The sequence below is a fragment of the Pteronotus mesoamericanus genome, unplaced genomic scaffold, assembly GCF_021234165.1.
Source record: "Pteronotus mesoamericanus isolate MK-2021 breed Mesoamerican mustached bat unplaced genomic scaffold, CSHL_Meso_final contig_73, whole genome shotgun sequence".
NCBI classification, from domain to species: Eukaryota; Metazoa; Chordata; class Mammalia; order Chiroptera; family Mormoopidae; genus Pteronotus; species Pteronotus mesoamericanus.
The window spans coordinates 17151130-17173662 of record NW_026555245.1 but is presented as its reverse complement, the minus strand read 5'-3'; the positions used below and the strand labels follow the sequence as shown (position 1 = coordinate 17173662).

At 39.5% G+C, this 22533-nt stretch overlaps 1 protein-coding gene across 1 annotated transcript in view; it reads right to left on the bottom strand.

The window, feature by feature from the left end:
- The window catches only part of DOCK8 (dedicator of cytokinesis 8), a 209465-nt gene extending 189624 nt beyond the window's left edge, over nucleotides 1-19841 (bottom strand). Inside the window, exon 1 of the mRNA XM_054583056.1 lies at nucleotides 19680-19841. Coding sequence (XP_054439031.1) covers nucleotides 19680-19732 — 53 coding nt within the window. The 5' untranslated portion in view covers nucleotides 19733-19841. The remainder of the gene's footprint in view (nucleotides 1-19679) is intronic.
- Between the last annotated feature and the right edge of the window lie 2692 nt (nucleotides 19842-22533).

The following is a 22533-nucleotide window of genomic DNA, read 5'->3' as shown; positions in this document are numbered from 1 at the left end:
CCCAGCTGCTATTGAACAAATCACTTTTTAAAAAATTTGCCTACTCCTAGCCCTGGCTGGTGTGGTTTAGTGGATTGAGTGCTGGCCTGAGAACCAAAGGGTCACTAGTTTGGTTCCCAGTCTAGGGACCGTACCTGGGTTGCGGGCCAGGTCCCCAGTAAGGAGTGCACGAGAGGCAACCACATATTGATGTTTCTCTCCCTCTCCTTCTCCCTCTCTTCCCCTCTCTAAAAATAAATAAAATCTTTAGAGAGATAAAGTAAAATAAAAATTTACCTACTCCTTTCTTTAAAGTGGAATAAAGAATTTGCTAATTTCTTAATCTAAAGTGAGAATTATTTATACCAAGTCACTTTTTCTTTTCCGAATGTCAAAAGGAAAGAGAATTCATATTTATCAAACACCAAATGGTAATTTCCACATAGTTTGATTTAATCATAACTCTGTGGAATAGAATGTTACCTCTTCATTTAACAGATAAGGACATTGAGACCCACAGAAACCAAGAAACTTGCTAAAAACTGGTTAAAAAGGGATAAAATGGGAATTTGAACCCTAGTATGACTCATATTCATGTTTGTCTCAAAATACCTTAATGTCTTCATAAGCCCTCACTCTGTGCTATTTTTCTGAAAAGCACTTAACACCACCGGACACTTTATATATGTTGACCTGTGCATTTATTGATCATATGTTTTTACCATTAGAACTAAGTTCTACGAGGGCAAGGTCTTCTTATAATCCTAAACCCTAGAATAGTGCCTGTCACATAGTAAGTGCTCAAGAAATATTTGTCACATGAATGGGTGAATGAATGAATCAATGAATGAATTAGTGAATTAATAGGGGATATAACAGTGAAATAAACACAAGACTTAAATGTAAATGGTATGAAAACATGTAATCAGTACGTAACTCCGGCAATAAAAAAACAATTGTACATATTAGATTAACAGCTTTTTCTAGGTGACTGTACACTTCCACATAACATTACTCTCTTTTAAGACATAGTATATTAAAAATGTCCATACTACCCAAAGCAATTTATAGATTCAATGCAATCCCTATTAAGATACCAATGACGTATTTCACAGAAATAGAACAGACATTTCAAAAATTTATATGGAACCATAAACGACCCCGAATAGCCGCAGAAATTTTGAGAAAGAAACACAAAGTAGGAGGGATCACAATACCAGACATCAAACTCTACTACAAAGCCACCATACTGAAAACAATCTGGTACTGGCACAAGAACAGACCCATAGACCAGTGGAACAGAGTAGAAAGCCCAGAAATAAGCCCAGGTCTCTATAGACATCTAATATTCGACAAAGGGGGCAGAAGCATAAAATGGAGCAATAACAGCCTCTTCAACAAATGGTGTTGGGAGAGCTGGACGGCTACATGCAAAAAATTGAAATTGGATCATCAGCTGACACCATACACAAAAATAAACTCAAGATGGATAAAAGACTTAAATATAAGTCGCAACACCATCAAAGTCCTCGAGGAGAACATTGGCAGGAAACTCTCAGATATCCCATGCAGCAATTTTTTCACTGATATGTCTCCTAAAGCAAGGGACATAAAGGAAAGAATAAACAAGTGGGACCTCATCAAAATAAGAAGCTTCTGCATGGCAAAAGAAAACATCAGCAAAATGAAAAGGGGGCCAACTGTATGGGAAAATATATTTGCTAATGATACATCAGATAGAGGTTTGATCTCCAAGATATATAAAGAACTCACTCGACTCTACTCCAAGAAGACAAACGATCCAATCAAAAAATGGGCAAAGGACCTGGGCAGATGCTTTTCTAAGGAGGAGATACAGAGGGCCCAGAGGCATTTGAAAGGATGCTCAGCATCACTAGCCATCAGAGAAATGCAGATCAAAACCACCATGAGGTACCACCTCACACCGGTCAGAATGGCCATCATAAACAGATCCACAAACAACAGGTGCTGGCGAGGCTGTGGAGAAAAGGGAACCCTAGTCCACTGTTGATGGGAATGCAGACTGGTGCAGCCACTATGGAAAGCAGTGTGGAATTTCCTCAGAAAGCTGAAAATGGAACTGCCTTTTGATCCAGCGATTCCCCTGCTGGGACTATACCCTGAGAACACCAAAACGCCAATACAAAAGAACCTATGCACCCCAATGTTCATAGCAGCACAATTTACAATAGCCAAGTCTTGGAAGCAACCTAAATGCCCATTAGTAGATGACTGGATCAAAAAATTATGGTACATATACACAATGGAGTACTACGCAGCAGAAAGAAAAAAGAAGTACTAAACTTTGCGACAGCATGGATGGAACTGGAGAGCATCATGCTAAGCGAAATAAGCCAGGGGGCGAAAGACAAATACCATATGATCTCACCTATAAGCGGAACCTAACCAACAATGCAAAGATGCAAGGAAAATATGACCAGCAACATTGAAATGAAAAGAAATCAACAGAGACAAGAGAGAAGGGGGGGGGGGCAGGGAAGGGGAAGGGAAGGGGAAAGTCAAGGAACATAAAGCAAGGACTCATGGACAAAACCAAAGGGGAAGAGAGGAGGGAGGGAAGGTGGGAGGGGGCAAGGGAAAGAGGTGGGGGGGAGGCAGAGACAAATGTATTTAAAAAGTAAATTAAAAAAAAATTTTAAAAAAAATTAAAAAAAAAGACATAGTATATGATTGTCCAACCACTATGCTGTTCACCTGCAACTAATACAAAATAATATTGAATGTAACTGCAAAATAAAATTTTAAAAAAGATGTAATTCAGAGAGGTATGAAATGCTGTAGAGAATGGACAGCAAGGACAGCAGCAGCAGATTACCAAATGAAAAACAGAGGCAAAGGACAGGTCTCAGTGACTAGAAAGTATGGATTAATATCAAGTTTATCAATATATCAATTTTACTTATACTTATGGTATTACTATAGCTATATAATAGTAAATGTTGTAAAGGATATATGTACTTTAATATTATATAGAAATAACTTAAGTAAATTGTGTAATAAATTACAAGTAGAGTATAATTAATATACAATGATTAATCCCAAAAATAAAATCCACATTTAATTGCCATAAGAAGGCTAGTTTTTAGATTCTTCAGTATAGCTGGAAATGTCGGTAATTCATGTGAGGATAACCTAAAATAGGACCAAGATTATCCAGAAAAGCATTCATTTTAAGAACTGTGGCCACAAGGAAACTTAATGAGATAATAGTATTTGTCCAAAATAAATTCACCTTTAGGTTCACTAGCTCAGTCATAATAATAGTTTCAGTTCAGTCTTTTGAGGTTGATTTTTCCTTGAATGCATCTACAAAAGATTACCCTTATCAGTTTATACTTATTTGAACACAAACCATCTTTCAATAACTTTTCCTAAGAATCAGGAGTGCCATATTTTTCAAATATTTTTAAACATCATTTTAAAAACAGATGTCACACAAAACTGTGCAGAAGGACAACTGGGAAGCCATATATGTCAGTGGATACCTTAGAGTCTTTGATTTCTAGCATTTATTCTGCAAAATCATTAAAAATGTAACTAAAGATGAATACATAAATTTATTCAATGAAGTGCTGCTTCTAGTGGCGAATAAATAGAAATAAATGTAGCTTAGTAGAGAAATAGTCTAAATTATGATTCATCCTCACAATGGAACCGTATACATTCATTTAGAAATGCAATACAAAAATATTTAGTGACATGAAAAGTTGTTAATGATATATTTATAAATTTAAAAAGTGGGTTAAAATACAGCATATAAGCATGCTCCAATTTTGTAGAAAACATGCATGTGTGTATCTGAAAAAAATTGGGTTGTTAAAAGTAACTTTAGGTCAAAGAACCAGAAATAACTTTTATTTTAAAATTTTTTGCTTATGTGCACTTTTGACTTTTCTATCATTCACACATATAGCTTTTGTAACAAGAAGCCATTTTTCATTGTAGTAAAAGCTAGGGAACACATCTGGAGGTCTCCAATCAAGAGCTGTTCTTGTTCTTCAAGAGCTGTTGATGTTCTTCAGGATGAATTGCTTATTTTCCCCATTGGTTCTACCTTTTCAACATTTCATTTCTTTCCCATCTCTCATATAAGCATTCCTGAGACCATATGACATGCATTACCTAATTGGCTCTACCAAGTTTCCTCTGTAGTCTTTTATAATTGCCAGAAGTTTCCATAAAAGTTATTTTTTGGAAAAGGTAACAGTGTGTGTCTATCATCTCTTTCAGTATTCAGAAAATGTGAGGTCATGGGGAAATTTATGGTCCAAATTTCCCTTTTGCTTTTACATCTCCTTCCTTACAAGTTTACTGTTAGGTGTGTGCAGTGTTTGTGTGTGTTTTAGGAGGACAGGCTTTAAAGTTAAAGCCTTATTTTATGCTGTTGTGGTGGTGGCTGTTGTTAACGTTTCTCCATCTCTCCATTCCAGTGGATTTACTTCGTCCTTTCTTACTTTAGTTTTCTCTTTTGAGCATCTACCAAGGGTGAGACCCGGTGCTGGGTGTATGTCATGTTATCTCACTGACTAATCCCAGAAATATGGCACTTACTCCCATTTTATAATCATTTTATTAATGTGTGTGCTGTTCTCTTTGATTTATACAGCAATTTTCAGAGATATTATTTCATTTGACCCTGTGATGTTGGTACTACTATTTCTGTTTTACAGATGAGAAAACTAAGATACAGGGAAATTAAAGAATTTGTGTAAGATGCTCTCCTGAGAATCAGTGAGTGGAGCTGGGACAGGAATCTGACTTGTTTGCCTCCCTAAATTCCAACTAGAATGTCTACACTGTTTTCTCTCTGAACTGAAGGCTTTGTGAGTTGTTATCATCACTACCAGTGTTAACATGAAGAAGGAAGATTGATTTCACAGATTATTAAAATGATTAAAAGGCAAATAAAACAGAAGGACTCAACAGACCCAAAGTGAACCAGTCACAAACAGTAAAGTGACTCAATGTCTCATCAAAATTGTCCTGTGCTAGAGAGGAGGTTGGACTGTGAGACTGTTCTTCCTCACGTGGGAGTGAATGTTTTAGAATGCTTATTTCTCTTACATCAGAAATATCTTGTTTCCTGTCAAATAAAATATTAATTCTAAGTTAATCACTCAAATGCTGTTTAAAAATATCTTAATCTTGTGGTTTTCCTAAAGTATTTTAAAGCTGATTGACCTCAGAAAACAAAAATGGCTGAGCATTTGGCTCCTTATCCATCTGTGAGATTTCTAGAAAGAGTCCTGCCCTGGCTGGTGTGGCTCAGTGTATTGAGTGCTGTCCCATGAATCAAAGGGTCACCGGTTCAATTCCCAGTCAGGGCACATGCCTGGGTTGTGGGTCAGGTCCACAGTAGGGGGCACATAAGAGGCAACCACACATTGATGTTTCTCTCCCTCTCTTTCTCCCTCCCTCCTCCTCTCTCTAAAAATAAATAAATATTTAAAAAATATATAGAGTCCAGTTGCACATGGCACTTCTGATATTCTAAACTGTGATTAGATTTTAAACTGTTTTTCTACTCTCAGCCACCCTGCCTTACAGGATAATTATGCCTTATATTTTTACTGTCTCCTCCTAGAATCTCAAGTGCTTCAGCCATATAATTTGGTTTTTCCTTCCCTTGTAGTCTCTACACCCACATCCCTGTGACTCAGACCACATGGTTGTTATCTATCAACAGCACAGCAAACCAGGCTGTCACCTGTTTATTGGCTCCTCCTTTGTGACTGGGACCCTGTGGCACAGGTGGCTAGCTGACTCTTAAAGGTTCATGCTCCTCTTTCACAGTGAAGAGTTGTTGATGTAAAGTGCCTCCCAGACAAGAACTATACTCCCAAGCCCTCCTTGTGTATCAATGGACCTTGTAACTAATCCTTATGATGGAATGTGCCCAGAAGTGATATGTACCGATTTTGAGTTGAGGTATTTAAGAGCTGGATGGACAATCTTTCACTCTCTCCTTTTCGTGGCCACTGGCTGAATGATGCCAGAATAACCTGAAACTCACAAGATGGCAGAGCCATAAAGTAGAAGCAACCTGGGTCCCTTAGTCACTGCTTGAAGGAGAGCTACCTGAAATGCATCAGACTGTGACAGGCATTTCTAAAAAGTTCTCATGGGATTAATCCATTGAGATTTTGGGATTACTTGTTACAGAAGATAGTTTACCTTGATGAACGAATATTGGATCTATAAGCCCAGATATCCCTCCTCATTAGGCCAGGGACCTGGAATTAGATGAACTTGAATCTGCTATAATTATTAATGGGGTAGAGGTGTCATGATGCCACAATGGAAGTTCTGTCACTAATTAATATCCACAGTAATTGTTGGGGGACACAGCAGAGACCACTAGTTGCCTTTCAATAGCCATTATCCCCTTCCTTTTAACTCAACCCTAGTTTGCTGGGAGCAGCAATGTACTGGTCTAATAAAACTACAGATATGACCAATGATAGCTAGCAAATGCCATCATATGAGTTTCTAGAAAACTTCCTAAAAGGGAGCAAAATTAGCTGGCATGCCTCTTCTACCTTCCCTCTTCTTCCTGTCTTTGATATTCTTCCAATGGATAGAGTTTCAGGAGCCATCTTGTGTCTACAAGATGAGAGCCACATGCTAAGGATGGTGGAACACAAAGACACAAGGAGCCTGGGTCTCCAGTGGAATCTTGAGCTATTGAAGCCTGGAAGGCCAACCACTGGAATTCTTGTTAGGTGGAAATTAAATAAGCCCCAACTTTGTTTAAGTCACTGTTTAGTGGGGTGGGCTGTTCCGTGCGGCAGCTAAAAGCAATCCTAACAGATACTAAGGTGATCCTTCTAAAACAGCCCATAGCACAAATCTTAACGTGTTCGTTTCTCTGCCTCTCTGCTCCTTTCTCTTCTTCTACTCACTCTAATTCTTCCCAGCCTAGAACTTCCACAGTGCTCAATGAATTTTTAAGCCTATTCAGTAGCTCTTGAGGATAAAGAGCTCGCTGACCCTTTCCCTAGTCATTGAATTTAGTCTCAAACCTGCTCCTTTGAGTGACACATAGCAATTTTCATGCACCTTCTCTCCCTGATAATCTCAAACTGCTGCTTCATCTGTGAACCAGACGGCTCTGCAATCTGGGTTCCATCAATATAATTATGAGATATAAAAGAAACCCAAGAAGTTATTAAGTTCACTTACCTGCCTCCAGGCAGGACTGTGTTTAGCTCTTCCAGACATACAGCTGTCTTCCTTGGGCCAAAAAATATCTCTCACAAAGTATGACTCACTGGTAACTTTGAAGGATTCCATTTAATCTGTTCTCAGTTTCTCTGCCAGTGAAATGGGTATTATAATCTTTGCTAGGAATGACAAGGTCTTCTGCTTAAATATGTGAGGCTTGAAAGGGGATACGATTACTTCTTTTGTTGGGTGCTACAACACATTAAAATGGGCCCATATTTTGCAGCTCCTCCCAACAAAAGACAGAGTCTATCTCTTTAGCCCTTGAAGCCGGGTTGCCTTGTGACTTGCTTTGACCAATGAATGTGGCAGCAGTTATGTTGTATGAATCCTAGATTTAGCTTCAAGCAGCCTTGCAGCTTCCACCTTTATCCTCTTAGAGTGCTCCCCATACCTCATGAGGAATACCAAGCTACACAAGGATAAGAGACCATGTAAAGAGAGACAGCCCGCAGCAAGGCTAGGACATGTGAGGGAGGCCACCTTAGTCACCCCAGCTTCAGTGGACCACCAGGTAATTACAGCTAAGTGAATGTTCACAGCAAGACCAGGAGAACTATTTCACTGAACCCAACTCAAATTGCCCACCCACAGAATCATGTGAGATAATTAATTACTGTTGTTTTAAGTCACTAAGCTTCGGGGTAGTGTATTATTTCCTAGGGCTGATGTAACAAATCACCACAAACCTGCTGGCCTAAAACAACAGAAATTTATTCTCTCTGTTCTGGAGGTCGGAAGTCCAAAAGCAAGGTGTCAGCAGGGCCATGAGCCCTCTGAAGTCACTAGGGAAGAATCTTTCCTTGCCTCTTCTACATTCGGGTAGTTGCTGGCAGATTTTGGTGTTCCTTAGCTTATGGTGGTATAACATCAATATCGCCCCCTGTTTTCACATGGCCTCTTCCTTGTGTGTCCCTGTGCCTCTTTTTATATGGACATCAGTGACTGGATTTAGGGCTCACCCTAATCCAGTATGATCTCATTTTAATTTGATTACATTGGTAAAAACCCCGTTTCTAAAATAAAAGGACACTCACAGGTACCAGGGCACAGGAATCTTTTGGAGGAACACAAATCAGCCCACAATAGGTGGTTTGTTAAACAGCAAGACACAACTGATATTGGTACTCTTTCCCATAATTTTTTGTACTTTAAATTTAAGAAGATAAATGTAGAGATAATAAAATAGAAAGAATTACCATATTCTTAAAGATAATGCAAAAGGGAGTCAAAATCTCTTAGGAAGAAAATATCTAAGTAGAGTATTTTACTTATTGTTAGGAGTCTTAATGCTAGTGCAAAGCAAAATTTATTATACATAAACAATATCAGTATTCAGATTATCTTTATCCACATGTACGACATTTTATAGGAATAAGAAACATGCTTTCTCTTATACTCTGTTCAGCATTGCGTGTTATATCTGTGTAAAAGCCAACGCCTGTCAGAGCCATCTGATTACCATTGTCCTACTTCTCCTCTGTCTCATCCAAGCTTTTTAAAGGAGTGGTCTCTGCCAGCTTCCTCTACTTCCTCTTAATTGCCTCCCTCTGTAACCCTAGGAGATCTGACTTCCTTCCCCACGACTCACAAAAACTGCTGTTTCAGAGGTTCACACTGACTGCTGTCAAGGCAAATCCAATGACTCTTCCTTTGTCCTCACAATTTGGCATCTGACCCTTTAAACTGCCCTGTTAACTCCCTTTTCTAAATTACCTCAGTCGGCCATATATTGGCCAAATTCTCCTTCCTTTTTTTGTCACTCTTCCCTCTTACACCAATTGGCAGTGACCCTTCACCTATGCCCATTCCTTTTCTCTTCCACTATACTTTCCCACTTAGGAAACGTGTCCTTCATTCCCACCCCCAACTCATTGATGACTCACTGATTAATACTTTCCATCCTAACTTATCATTCAAGCCCTAAGCCTATATCTGAAGTTGCCCAATGAAAGAAAATATTGCATATTTTATGTTCATCTATATTAGTTAGGGTAGGCTCAGTGATGCTGTGCTAACAAAGAATCCAAAAATATTAGTGGCTTATAAACACAAGGACCTCCAGAGAGCAACAATGGCTCTGCTCTAATTATCTTTATTCCAGGATGCAGGCCAATAGACCAGCCTCTGTCTGAAACATCGCTGGTTGTATAGCATGAAGAAAAAATGATGTGACAAGTCCAGGCCAGTTCTTAATGCTTCACCTGGAGCCCTGGCTGGGTGACTAAGTTGGTTGGAGCGTCATCCCACACACCAAAAGGTTGCAGGCTCTATTCCCTGTCAGGGCACATACCTAGATTACAAGTTCAATCCCTGGTCGGGGTACATAAGGGAGGCAAACAATCAATGTTTCTCTCTCTCTCCACCCCGCTCCCTCTTGCTCTACAATCAATAAACAGATTTTTTAAAAAGCTTCATCTCAAAGTGACCACATCACCTTCAACAAGGTAAACATAAAATCCACTCACAGGGAGGGAAAGCAAACGTATGTAAATGTGCAGCCTACTATATTCTCTTAGACCAAAACTCTACAGGAGAAATACAATATCATCCTCCCAAAACTAAATCTAAGTCCTAATTTTCATTAATTTCTTGTAGGTACCATCTTGGTATTATCTCTTTTACAAATATTAGTTTACTACAAAAGCAACCATTGAAGAAAATTTGTAAAATCTACATACATTCACATACTTCACAAACAAGTAGACAAAAAGTCTTTGGTAGGGAATAAAAAAGTTTAAGATAAAAAAAAAAAAGGTCATCAATACTCCAACCCAGATATAACACTTATGACATGTTGGCATATGTCCTTCTGGTCCCTTTGCTGTTATATTGTATTATTTCTATAGGGAGCTACAGATATTTATTTTCCAATTAAAATATCATACCATACATATAGAAAACTTATCAAGATAATTTAAATATTATTCTCTTCCTTATTTAAAAATATCTATATGGTAATGACTTGCAAAGTTTAATATCCAGCTCTGACCTCTCCCCTGAGTCTCAAATTCCTAAACAAAACCATATAATAGGTAATTCCATTTGACTTTCTAAAATGCATCCCAGACTTAATTAAACTCTTGATTTACCTGAAAAGCCAGCATCTCCTTCAGTCTTTTCAATCTCTATTCAAAACATCAGTATCCATACATCACTCCATCCTTGGAGACCTCTTGGTTTCTTTTTTCCCTCATTGTCCCTCACCTCACAACAAATTTATCAGCCTAGTCTCTAAAATACATCCCAGAGCTGACTGCTTCCCTCCCTCTCTATTCTCAGCTCTTGTCCTGCCACCATCATGTTTCCCAGGATCCTACACTACCTCCCAGCTGCTCTCCTTGTCTCTACTCTTTGCTTCTCTATATGGCAACCAGGGTGATCTTTTAAACACGAAAGTCAATTACACCATGCCTCTGCTCCAAAGCCTTCCCATTGCACTTAGAAGAACATTTAAACTTTTCCCATGGCTGTAAGGCCTTTCTGTGATTTGGTTTCTGCCAACTTTTCTCTTCATCTCTACCACTCTCTCCCTCTTTCGTTCAACTTCAGACACCACTCACTGACTCCTTGTTTTCTTCCCACATATCAAACTTTCTCCTACGTCAGGCCCAGCACTTGCTAATTCCACGGCCAGGTCTTGGCCCAGAGTTATCTCTTGAGGAATGCCTTCCTTGACCATTCTCTCTAAAGTATCTACACCCCCCTTATGGCTCTTTCGCATTCTCTACATAGCATTTACTGTATCTGATGTTTCCTTGTTTATTTCTTTCTTGTCTTTCCATTGGAAAATTACTGCTTTTAGAACAGTGACCTTGTCTGTCTTTTGCCTCATGTGACTCATGCCTTTATCCTCGGCACTTAGAACACTGCCAGGCACATAGTAGGTGGCCATCAATATTCACAAAATGAGCAAATGAATAAATATTTAGTTCCTTTCCAATTCCAGCTGATTCCCTTGGAAGTACCTGTAGACACAATCCCCTTTCATTCTTTCCTCCCTACCCCAGCCTAATCCCACACCTCATCACCTCATATCGGAATGACAGAAGCTCCTTCCTTATCCCTCTTATGCAACCCCCTCAAACCATTCTGCATACTGCTAGTTATTCTTACTATATCAGGGTCTGTCACTAATCTCCTTGTCCTTCAGGACCTGGCTGAAGTCTCACCTCCTTCCCCCTGAGTTCTGTCAACATTCCTGTCCGCAACGCTTACCCAGCCACATAAACGCCACCTCCATGTTTGCTATCTTTTGCATTTATGTTAGCCTGCTCACTCCCACTGAATTCTGAGGGCTTATACTAGTTTGATTTTGGTTTCATTTGGTTTTTTGCCTCTCATAATGCCTAGAGAAAGCTATAGGCAATCAAAAAAATTATTGTAGAGTTGAATGAAATTATTGGACAGGGAACAGAATACTGTAAGTGAGTTGGCTACCCCTTCTAAAGGGATACTATAAGAACAAGCAGTGATTCAGAATGAAAGAGGAAAATAATCAGAGGTGAAGCAAACCAGTCAGACTGTCAACGGGGAGGTGACAATCTTGTTCCCACAGAGAACAGATGGTCACCATTGCCTTGAAACAACATTTATGTTAAGTAGTAGGATTAATTACATGTTTAGTGAACTTTGAACTGAGTTTTTTACTAGCAGAAGGGAAAGGGGACTGCCATTCTACTGTAAATTACTGCATGATGACTAGCACCCCGTAGGCAACTCTTGTTTGGCTCCCTAATGAGCCCTGCACCTCAGGTAGGTAATCTTGATGGGATCCCAACTTCTGAGTGCTATCAGTCCACAGCAGGGAGCTGAGTAGTGAGAACTCTAATAGTTCCACCAATGAAAATGCTTGCTGTGAGCTGGGTATGACCCAGTACAGTGACCACAGGAAGCAAAGTCTTGGGGAAAAGCATTTCTCCCCATGGGCATTGTTCCCAGTTTGTCTCATTTGAAGTATGGTGCAACAGAAAGACTACATATCCCTGAACAGAAGAAAATCAACACTGCCCATTCAAAATGAAAACCATATTATTTAAAAATAAACATGTTACCAACTCAAGTACTTATCTCAGGTCAAATGAAAATCATGGGTACATTCATCTGATGGAGAAAATAATGTTTTAAAAAATTTCCTGGCCATTCTAGGAAATGAGTAATGTGAATATAATGTAGTGATTGAAAAACATTACCGGAATGTACACATCTAAACAACTGTTGTTTTTTTATAATTCCATACAAGAAGTGCCATACAATTTATTCTGATAGAGCTGCCTCCCTAAAGTCACTGCTGGAACTCGTCTTCGCAATTGCTTTCAGAGCTACTTAAAGAGGCATCTAAAACATAGCTCCATTTTTTTTATAAATAGTCCCATCTTATTTAACTCAAACTGATATTAACACACACATATGCATACATGCACACAATAAAAGTACAACTTGGCATGGTGCTGGCCTCTGAAGGTGAGGGGAATAGGAGTGGTAAGCAAAACAAAGGATGTCTTCAAATTTATGTGTTTTAAAAAAACAACAACCAAAATGGAGTCACTTTTGCTAAGTCACATCACCAAACAAAAGTTAGTGGCTATTCTAATTGCAGTTTCAACCTCTTCCAGATGTGAAATTTTAAACTGATCATTCTGAAATCTCCTGAACAATACTCATGAGATATTCTACCTGATAAAACTCCTTGCCCTCCCCAAAGGAAAGATGTCCTGACTGAAATAATACACTCCGTTAACCTCTTAGTCCCACCCTGTTTTTGACTATAAAAACCTTCCATTTTGTACAACTTCTCAGAGTGCTCTTCTGTTACTAGACAGAATGCTGCCCAACTCATGAATTACTTAATAAAGCCAATTAGATCTTCAAATTAACTTGGACAAATTTTGTTTTTTAACATCTGTAATGTTTGCTTTTTTAGTTTAAACATATCTAAAGCAAAAGTGACCAAATGTTAACATTTGTTAATTCTGGTCAGTGGGCCCTCAGCTACTTGCCACATCGTTATCTAAATTTTCTATATTTTTGACACTTTTTAAGAAAAAAGCAAATTCTCCCTCAAAGGAAAAATATTTCATACAATTAAACTTATTTTTAAAAATAATTGTACTCCAGTCTTTGAGAGCCATTCTAAATGGATTTCCGAAAATGTTTTTTAGGTAATGCTGTTATCCTTGGAATAAGAGGTAGAACCACTGTCCCCCGCCCCCACTGCCAAGATGATCTCTTTGAAGGGATAATATTCATTATGGAGGGGCAGGAGGTAAGGGAAGCCTCCTTCATTTTTCAGGCCATGATTTTAGGTTAATCTCTCGTTCCTTGCAAGCAAGGCCATGACTTATTTGCCTTTGTATTTCCAGGGCCGACCACAGTACTTAGAAGGTAATAACGCTCAATAGCTGGAATGAATGAATGAATGAACAAACGAACAAACGAACTATCAAACTAACAAGCCTAGAATTTACAAGCCTACTAATTCATCCATGTGCCAGACAGAAAGTCAAGAGATGGGAGAAGATAGAAGGGCCAATTAATTTATAGTTCTGCATTTCCTAATCTATTTCAGTTCAGCTTGAATATCATTAGGTAACCTGTTTGTTGTTTTTATGTCTGGCCTCTCGAAGGGAAGAAAAATGAATTTTATCCTTTATATGATGGGAATAATAGAATTTCATGAAGCCTTTTGAGGTTTCTGGGTAGAGTGATACTAACGTATTGTCTTGACATAAAAGCCAATTACAGAGGAAAAGGACCCCCACAAAGTGTGAAATAAGTCCATTTCGTTATTCTCTAATTCAAGGGAAAACACAGTAAGTTATGTCATCTGGGATCTTATCTTGTAATAGGCATGAATTCTGATTTTCTATTTGCTATTTCATTTAAAAGGGCTAGAGTTTATGCAAAGAAGGATAGACTGGAATATATTGTCAAAGTAAAAAGCAAGTGAAAGTGTGACAACTAGAGTCTAAAACAGAATCAAGAAAGAACTAAGGTGTTAGAACAAGCTACTGTTATCATTAACCCATCTATTCAATGGACAGAGACAGAAGGTGAAACAGAGGTTACCACAATCTTTAATTGTACATAAAGCAAAGAAAATAGGATAAATTCATGACTATTTTAATCCCCAAAGAATGACAGGAAGAGGTCAGACACATTTAAGAGAAGGGGTTAAAACTTCAAATAAAGATTTAAGAGAATGATAAAGCTCAGCATGGTGTGAATATAAGGAAATTATCACACTTAAGGCTACTGGTCAGAGTGTAAATAGGAATATCTTCCCTGGGAGATAATTTTGCCATGTGTCAAAAGCTTGAAAAATGTTTCTCTCCTTTAACCAAGCAATTCCATTCCTCAAAATATTTAAGAAAATATTTGCATTAACACATAAAGATGTATGTATCAGACTGTTCCATCAAGTGCTATACATTATTATGAAAAATTGGAATTATCTTTAGACTCAATAACAAAGAATTCAATAAATCATTGCATATCCAATCAAGGCAATTTTACACAGCCTATGGAAATTATAATGTAGATCTATATTGATTGACATGGGTAGTTGTTCATATTTTAAAATTAAAAAAAAATAAATCCTAGGGCAGTATATGCAATATGATCCCATTTTTGTAAAAATGGAAGGATATACATCCAAATGTTAACAGTTGTAACTTATGGATAGTAGTAATGTTTGCTGACTGTACTTTTCTATTTCTAATGATGAACATGAATAAAAAAGACTAAAGGACAGAAGCTCTGGTTCTGCCACTACCATTTCCATTTTTCTGATGGTGCATTTGATCAGAATGCAGTGGGACACAATGTAACAGTCTTATACCCTATGCTAACCACCAATTTGTTTGATTTCACCAAACACTTGTATACAGATGCTCTGTGTGGGGAGTGGAGGCGGAGCCTTAGTCCCCTGAGCTGTACCTCTCTCCCATGACACAATTATATCATGTATCTCCCATATGATGTAATTATATTTTCATTTCCATGTAGAAGTAAACATTAGCCTCGCACACACATGTGAATTGTCAGAGCTCAAAATTTCACCCTAGCAGGTTTTTCCAATTGCACAAGATGCCTGAAGTTCAAGACATACTTTCCTCAAAATCTGAATGAAAATGATTCTAAATGTGAAAGGCCAAAATTATGAGTCTGAAGCTTCTGCTATGGGTCTTTGGTCTAGAACACATCAGGCAAATGAAGCAATTCCTGAAAGCACCAACACCCCAGCCTGCCATCACTACTAAAGAACAGCACTGGTACACTGCAGACATAGGCGTGTGCATGTGAGTACACATACAATGCTATGTTTGCATCATTTCTGCAGACAAACTTAGCAAGCCCTTCTCAGGACAATCTCTATACCTTAAACTTGTCTGGTCCTTATGCCTAAATTTATTAGGGTTTTTTTTTTATGCAATCTGTCTTCTTAGCTCCTTGTTTTTATCTTCCATTAATCACTCGCTAATGGTGATTGTTATGCTTAATATTTTGTTCCTTTTCTACAATGATGAAATAAGGATATATAAAGTTCTTGCAACATAGTAAATAGATAATAAATGTCAATTACTTTATTATTATTTTAAAATAAAACTGAGATGGCAGTATGGTTTAGTGGTTAAGGGAGAGGGTTCGGGAGCAAGGCTTCTTGTATTTGAATCCCAGCTCTGCCTCTAATTAGCTGTTTGTGATCTTGGACAATTTTCATAACTTCTCTGTGCTCAGTTTCTCCCCCTGTAAAAATGGAGATAGTATTGTTTCTATTTTAAAAGGGATAAATGAGTTATAATATGTTAAGACTTAGACCAGTACCTTCCATACAGTAACCATTATATAAGCATGAGCCATTATTATTTATTTATTTTAGTCCTGAATGTCCAGAGGATAATTAATATTTTTCCTGCATTTTGCACTTTTGTTCTCTTTACCCAAATTCCTTATTTTAATATTTGATCAAGTTCTACATCTATTCTGTTTGGGAAAAACAAAGATTTTTAAATGAATTTTCAGAATCTTAGTGATATTTTTTATAATCTATGAAAGCACTTAACCACAGTATGAAAAAAAGGTAGTTGATAAAGACTTGGCGCTCATACAAAAACTATATTATGACATTTAATGCAGCAGGGCCTGAAATCCCAAATGCAAACATTATTATGAATAGCCTAATTCAGATGTAGTCTTTCTCTGGGCACAGGAAGTCAGTGACAATTAAACTGAAATAAAGACAAATATATAACACTTATAAGCAATTGTTTTGTTCTTCTAGCTCAGAAAAATTTAGTGGTGCATCTTTTCTCTTATACCTCCCTGAGCTGTGGGTTCCAGAGAAATGGTTAACCTTAACAAGTCATATGGTTACACCTGGTGCTCAAAACAAGACAAATAAAAAGTCTTGTATGATGATTTCCGACACATGAAAGTGTAGGCTTCATAAGAGCACAAGAGAGCCTGGGCAGTCATTGGGGAACGGGCCCTGCTGGGCGCTCCCAGGGCAATGCTGCTCGCAAGAAGCCACAGAATCTGAAACACGCAGGGACATTCTTTTCCCACAGTGAGGTAGTCCGCTCACTCTTTCCTGAGGGTAATGTGGAGAGAATGAGGCTCTTGAAAAATAAAAATGTTAATACATCAGATTTCAACATTTCTTTAATAGGAAGCACATTAATTTTATCCCATAAACAATTTTAGGGGATAGTTTGTACTGTTTGTATCATTCTGAGTAGAAAGGTAAAAAACATGAACCCATGGGGAATGTACCAATGGTATTATTTCAACACTGTTTTACTTTTGTAAGTTGATCTATTTTAAAAAATAGTAGCAAGGCATCCAAGAGAAAGTATTTTCTTTTCAACTTCAAAATTGCAAAACATCATATTGTTAGTTTGTTTAGATATTAAACACTGCTCAGAATATAGAACAATTTGTCAGTTCTGCTACTGAAATGAATGTTTAAAAAATTAATTCCCTCTTGCTTTTAAAGGAAATTCTTAAGATACATGAATCAAAATAACTCATGACCAATTAAAAGCACAGTTTCTGGAGCACGTTGTAATCCTAGCTCTGCCACTTCTGTTTGCATGGTCTTGAACAAATTGCGTGGCTTTGTGCAACTACATCCTCAAGCTTCATTTTCTTGTTCTATATGAGGCTTCATGTGAGTCTCAGGATTTTTGTAAGGACTTAATGGCACAATCCATTAAGAATGCAACAGTCTCTGAGACGTAGTAAGTCATCAATAAACAGTGAATTTTAAGATTATATTAATACTAGTTATGTCCTTAATGAACTCCTTTAAATAATAATTCATGTCAACTTCCTTACCGGAGCTCTTCCACCCCATACACAAAACGAACCTTCAAAATAGGAATATCCAATCTTTATTCTTACCCGAGGATGAGGGAAACTTTTATATTTTACTTAACTTGAGGGGGACTCTTCTTGGTGAGACTGCATCGCACATTCTGTTCCGCTGGGTATGTTTGATATTCTCGGCTCAGAGGTGGAAGGCGTATGAGGGAGAACATCCACCCCAAGGCAGCTCCAGTCAGCCACTAGCATCACCATACAAAGCCCAAACCAGTTTCTACAGGGGAAGTCCTCCAACCTCAACTTTTCCTCCTACTTTTCTTTCTTAGGATCTCAAAGAAGTGATAATAGAGATGATGATGACAATGACAGATTTGATAGTAATGCTGAGGAGGTTAGCTCACAGGGGTGCTGTGCCAGGCGCTACAAGCACTCTGTAGGTGTTACTTCACTTAATCTTTCCAACAGTAATAAGAGATAGGTACTATGATTCGCCCCTTTGAAATATAAAGAAACCAACGTTTAAAGAGGTTAAAAAACACGCCCACTGTCATGCAGTTTGTGACAGAGTCAACCGACAGGCAGATCTGATCCGAGTCAGGCCACACCAGTCTCACCGCTGCTTTCAAGACTCCGAACAGGATTAGTTCAGGTCCTGCTATTCTCCCCAGATTAACTCCATCCAACCCACTGTCTCCTTCTGACTGAGTCACACTTTCTGACCTCAACATTTACAAGGATGGAGGAGTAACAGCTATGGCAAGCAAGTGGTACATCCACCAGTAACTTCAGTTTGACTCCCAAATGAATTGTCCCTCCTGGTGTGCAGCAGCAGCCACAAAACCTAATGGAGAAGAAAAAAAAATCCCCATAGGGAGATCTCTGATGTACCTTTTGCCTTTTGACTAGAACTGTTGTCCTCCAGTGTTAATATACAGTACACATTAATAATTAAACTCATTTTAAAGATGCAGAAATAGGTAAGAGAAATGGTTTGCTCACAGCCCTACACAGCATGTAGAAATAAAATCGCCTATGAAGCTCAACATGCCCTCTGGAAGTCCTTACCACCTCCTTATTGTGGGCTTCTAATTCCTTCTTTCAAACTTCACACACTAGCAGCCCAGAAATAAACTTCCTGTGAAGCCAGCTTTTCAAAGCCGCAGCTAAAAGACTAACAAGTCCTAAAGCAGTGAGGGCAGCAGAATAATAAGTTGACCCTTCAGGACGAGTTTCACACTATTTTTTAAGCAAAGAGTCTAGATTTCTCAGGGCAAGACAAAAATGTCTCCAAACACTTGTCAGCAGTTTTCAGTGGTGGAAAAACTGCAGTTAAAGCACCTCTGGTGAGAACTTTTACAAGGAGTAGTCAATGTGCTTACATTTAGTTGGTACAATTTTTGGTTATGAATTGGATGGTGAGTTGGATCCATAGCCTTAGTTCTTCACTGGAGCGCTATAAATGTCAAACTGTCAGCCACATGCCCATTCCTTTTGTTTATTTAAATGGTAAATTTAAAAAAATCACTTTTTCCACTTCATGGCTCCTTTGGACCAGGGAATAAAAATAGCCATGTTAACAGCAGCCAAACTTTTTCTGAAAAAAAATAAAACGAGAGGGAAAATAGCCCTACTGAGGACAACTGAAGTCTTGAAGCAGCTGCCTCAGGGCTACACTCTCATTGCAACCACTCCTTTACTCGCCCCTTCTCAGAGGAGCCTCCGTGGCGTGCCCAGCACAGCTAGCTCTGAGCCCTTCACGCTCCCAGGGCCCGGCCACCTGTCAGAAGCCCGAGGGCGGTGGAGGTGAGGCGGGGTTGGGGAGGTGGCCCTGCGGGCTGCTCTGAGAAGGAGCAGTGGTGGCTGAGGACAAGCGGGAGGGCTGGCGTGGTCGGAGAGGAGCTGGCTGAGCCCGACGCACGGACCACTGCGCGCTCAGGTGTCCCACCGCAGCGGCTAAGGGGACCCGCGCTCCCCAGGTCTCAGGCGTGCCCCGCCGCGGACTCTCAGGGACTCGGCCGGCGGCGCCCCTCTCCGGCTGCCCGGGCACTGCGCTCGGCCAGCTGGGACCGCGCGGCCGGGAGTCCACCTCTCCATAGGGCGCGTCTTACCTGTTGATCTTGAGCACGAACGCGCGGCGCTCTGAGCTGGGTAGCGTGGCCATGGCGGGCCCGTGGCCAGTCGGCCTTTAGGGTCGGGGGGCGTGGACGGTGGGGACCCGGGGCGCGGCAGAGCTGCTGCAGCGCATGCCGAGCCAGACGCAAACCTCATCTGTCAATGCTGGTCGGAAACTTCCGCATTTCCACCTCCAGCGCAGAGATGACCGTGGGGGAGGGCCCAGTCTCCGAGTGGCGGCGGCAGGGAGCTCCGCCACCGGCGCCCAGCCTGGCATGCCGCGGGCGAGGAGGGTGTGGACACACCGCAGGACTGCCCTCCGGACGCTGGGACGGCCGGCGCGCTCTTCCCGGAGCACTGACCTCAGGCAGAAAGGAGCGCGGGCGGATGACCTGGCGGCCCCTGAGCGAGGCCGGAAACTCCATCTGCCCAAACTGCGAAGCTGCCAGGGCACGTGGGCAAGAGGGGGAACCCGCGCCTTCCGCCCATTTCACAGAGTTGGCAGTCGGAAAACCAACCCAGGATACACAGACCATTATTATTATTATTATTATTATTATTATTATTATTATTATTATTATTAAAATATTTTTTTAAATCCTCACCGTATTTTGATAGAGAGAGCGAGAGATGTGAGAAAGAAACATGGATAGGTTGCCCCCCGTAGCTCCCCAACAGGGGATCCTACCGCAATGTTTGTGTCCTGACCAGGGATCAAGCCGAAATCCTTACCCGCAGGCCCTTGGTGTAAGGGCCCACGCGCCAACCAACTAAGCCACTCGGCCAGGGCAGCACTAAGCCTCATGAAGGGGTCACCCCATGCCTGGGGAAAGGCAGGTTAAAAACAAACAAGCAAACAAAAAACAACAACAAAAAGTGAAAAGTTGATTTGCATTTCCGAATAGAAATCAACTTTTGCAAACAATGTGTCTATCATGCTTCCTGGGGCACCTTAAATAAATAACCATGATCCATCCAAGGAATAAACTCACAGCCTGGGGTTAAATGCTTTTCTCCTGCGAACCACTGCATACAGCTTTCCTGTAATTCAAGATAAGCTGCAGCTCTTTTTATTTCAGTTTCAGATTGAGAATTCTACTAAGAAGCCCAGCTCCAAACTCGAGAAAAATCAGAAAGTCCCATTGCTCACTGGAGTGCGAAAGTCCGTATTTCTTTCCATGTATTGGTTTGCACTAAGGTTTCCTATACTGGAGCACTTGCTAAGTAATGCCTCTGTCAACTTGTCTGTAAATAAAACAATAAAGCAAGACATTTTCGGTTCAAAGCTGCACGACTGTTCAGTGTGTTAGGCACTAGCCACATGTGGCTATTGACCATTCAAAGTGATGGCTAGTCTGAATTGCGATGTGTTGAATGTGTGAAATATAAACTGAAATTTGAAGACAGCACTGGAAAATTAATACAAAATACCTTGTTAATGATTTTTATGTTGCTTACATGTTAAAACAATACTTTTCATACATTAGGTAAATAAAATCTGTTAAAATTAATGTCACCTGTTTATTTTTCTCTCTTTAAAGTGTGACTTGCATTAAAAAAAAAGTTTAATTCCTTACGTAGCTCACATGTGAGGGTCACATTATTTTCCTATTGGTCAGTGCTTGTTTGCAATTTACAGCCTAATACTAAAATGCCTCCAGATTGAGTTTGGTCAATTCCCACTGCCTTTCTTTCTCTGGTTTTGGCTGCCTCAGGTAGTTTAGCAACACTACAAAGCTGGTTAGGTAACTTTTGCTCCCAAACATCAATGCCTTTAAGCATTTAAGACAAAGTTCAGTCTAACATTACATGGACATGAAAAAGAGATCCAAAGAAAAGAAAGCTTTTTGAGTTGTAGAGTTTCTGACTTTCCAAATTCTCCTACTTAATTTTACTACGCTGAGATTTTTAAGTGTAGAGCAGGAAAAGTAATTGTCCTTCTCCCTGTTAAGTTCTTCTGGCTGTACTAATGATCAAATTAACGTGAGACAGATTAACAGAAGAAAAATAAGCAAATTCATTACATATGTCCATATGGGGTTTCCATAAAAATATGGTGCTGGAAGACAGATTGGGCAGTTGAGGCTTATATGCCATATTCTATCTTGAGCTAAGGAGAAGGGGGTTGTGGTTTGGAATGTCAAAGGGCAGGAAGGTAATATACATGGAGCTGGAAAAGCAAATGTTTGGTAAATAAATGCTTGCTGGGCCATCTTTAACAAAGGGACACAGAGAGGATTTTGGTCAAGGACTTGTTAGATTCCTCCACATCTGTCACACTAATATATAGTTATCTATGATGATATCTCCCTTTTGGGAGCAGGTTCTCCATCTAAATTCTTAAGCAGTTGAGGAGAGGTCAAAGCTTTTTTTCCTCAGTCTTTTCCTTCTTAGAAATAAGAAGCTTAAAATAATCAATATCCCAAGAGATATATTTGGGGGTCGGGGAGGGGTGCGCAAACTCTGTCTCCCTCATAAGCAAAGATTTAGATAGAAAAACACTAAGAGAACAATTCTATGAGTACTTCTTCAAACTGGGAACAAATAGATGATTTATAGTAAAAATTTTAAACCAGAGTCTTTATTTCACTATATGGTAAGTTGGCCTTTTAGATGGGCTTCTCTGCATTTCTGAATGTTTGTGATATACACTTTTATACAGAGTAAACATAAAAAAATATGACAACATCTCACATTTGAGAATTTTCAATATAGGATAGATACACACACACACACACACACACACACACACGTGGGAGTGTGGAAATCAAAATCTCCCCCATCTTAGTGTCAGTTCATGCTGCATTCTATTCAATATTTGGGTACCTAACTATGAAGTTTAGTTTAGGC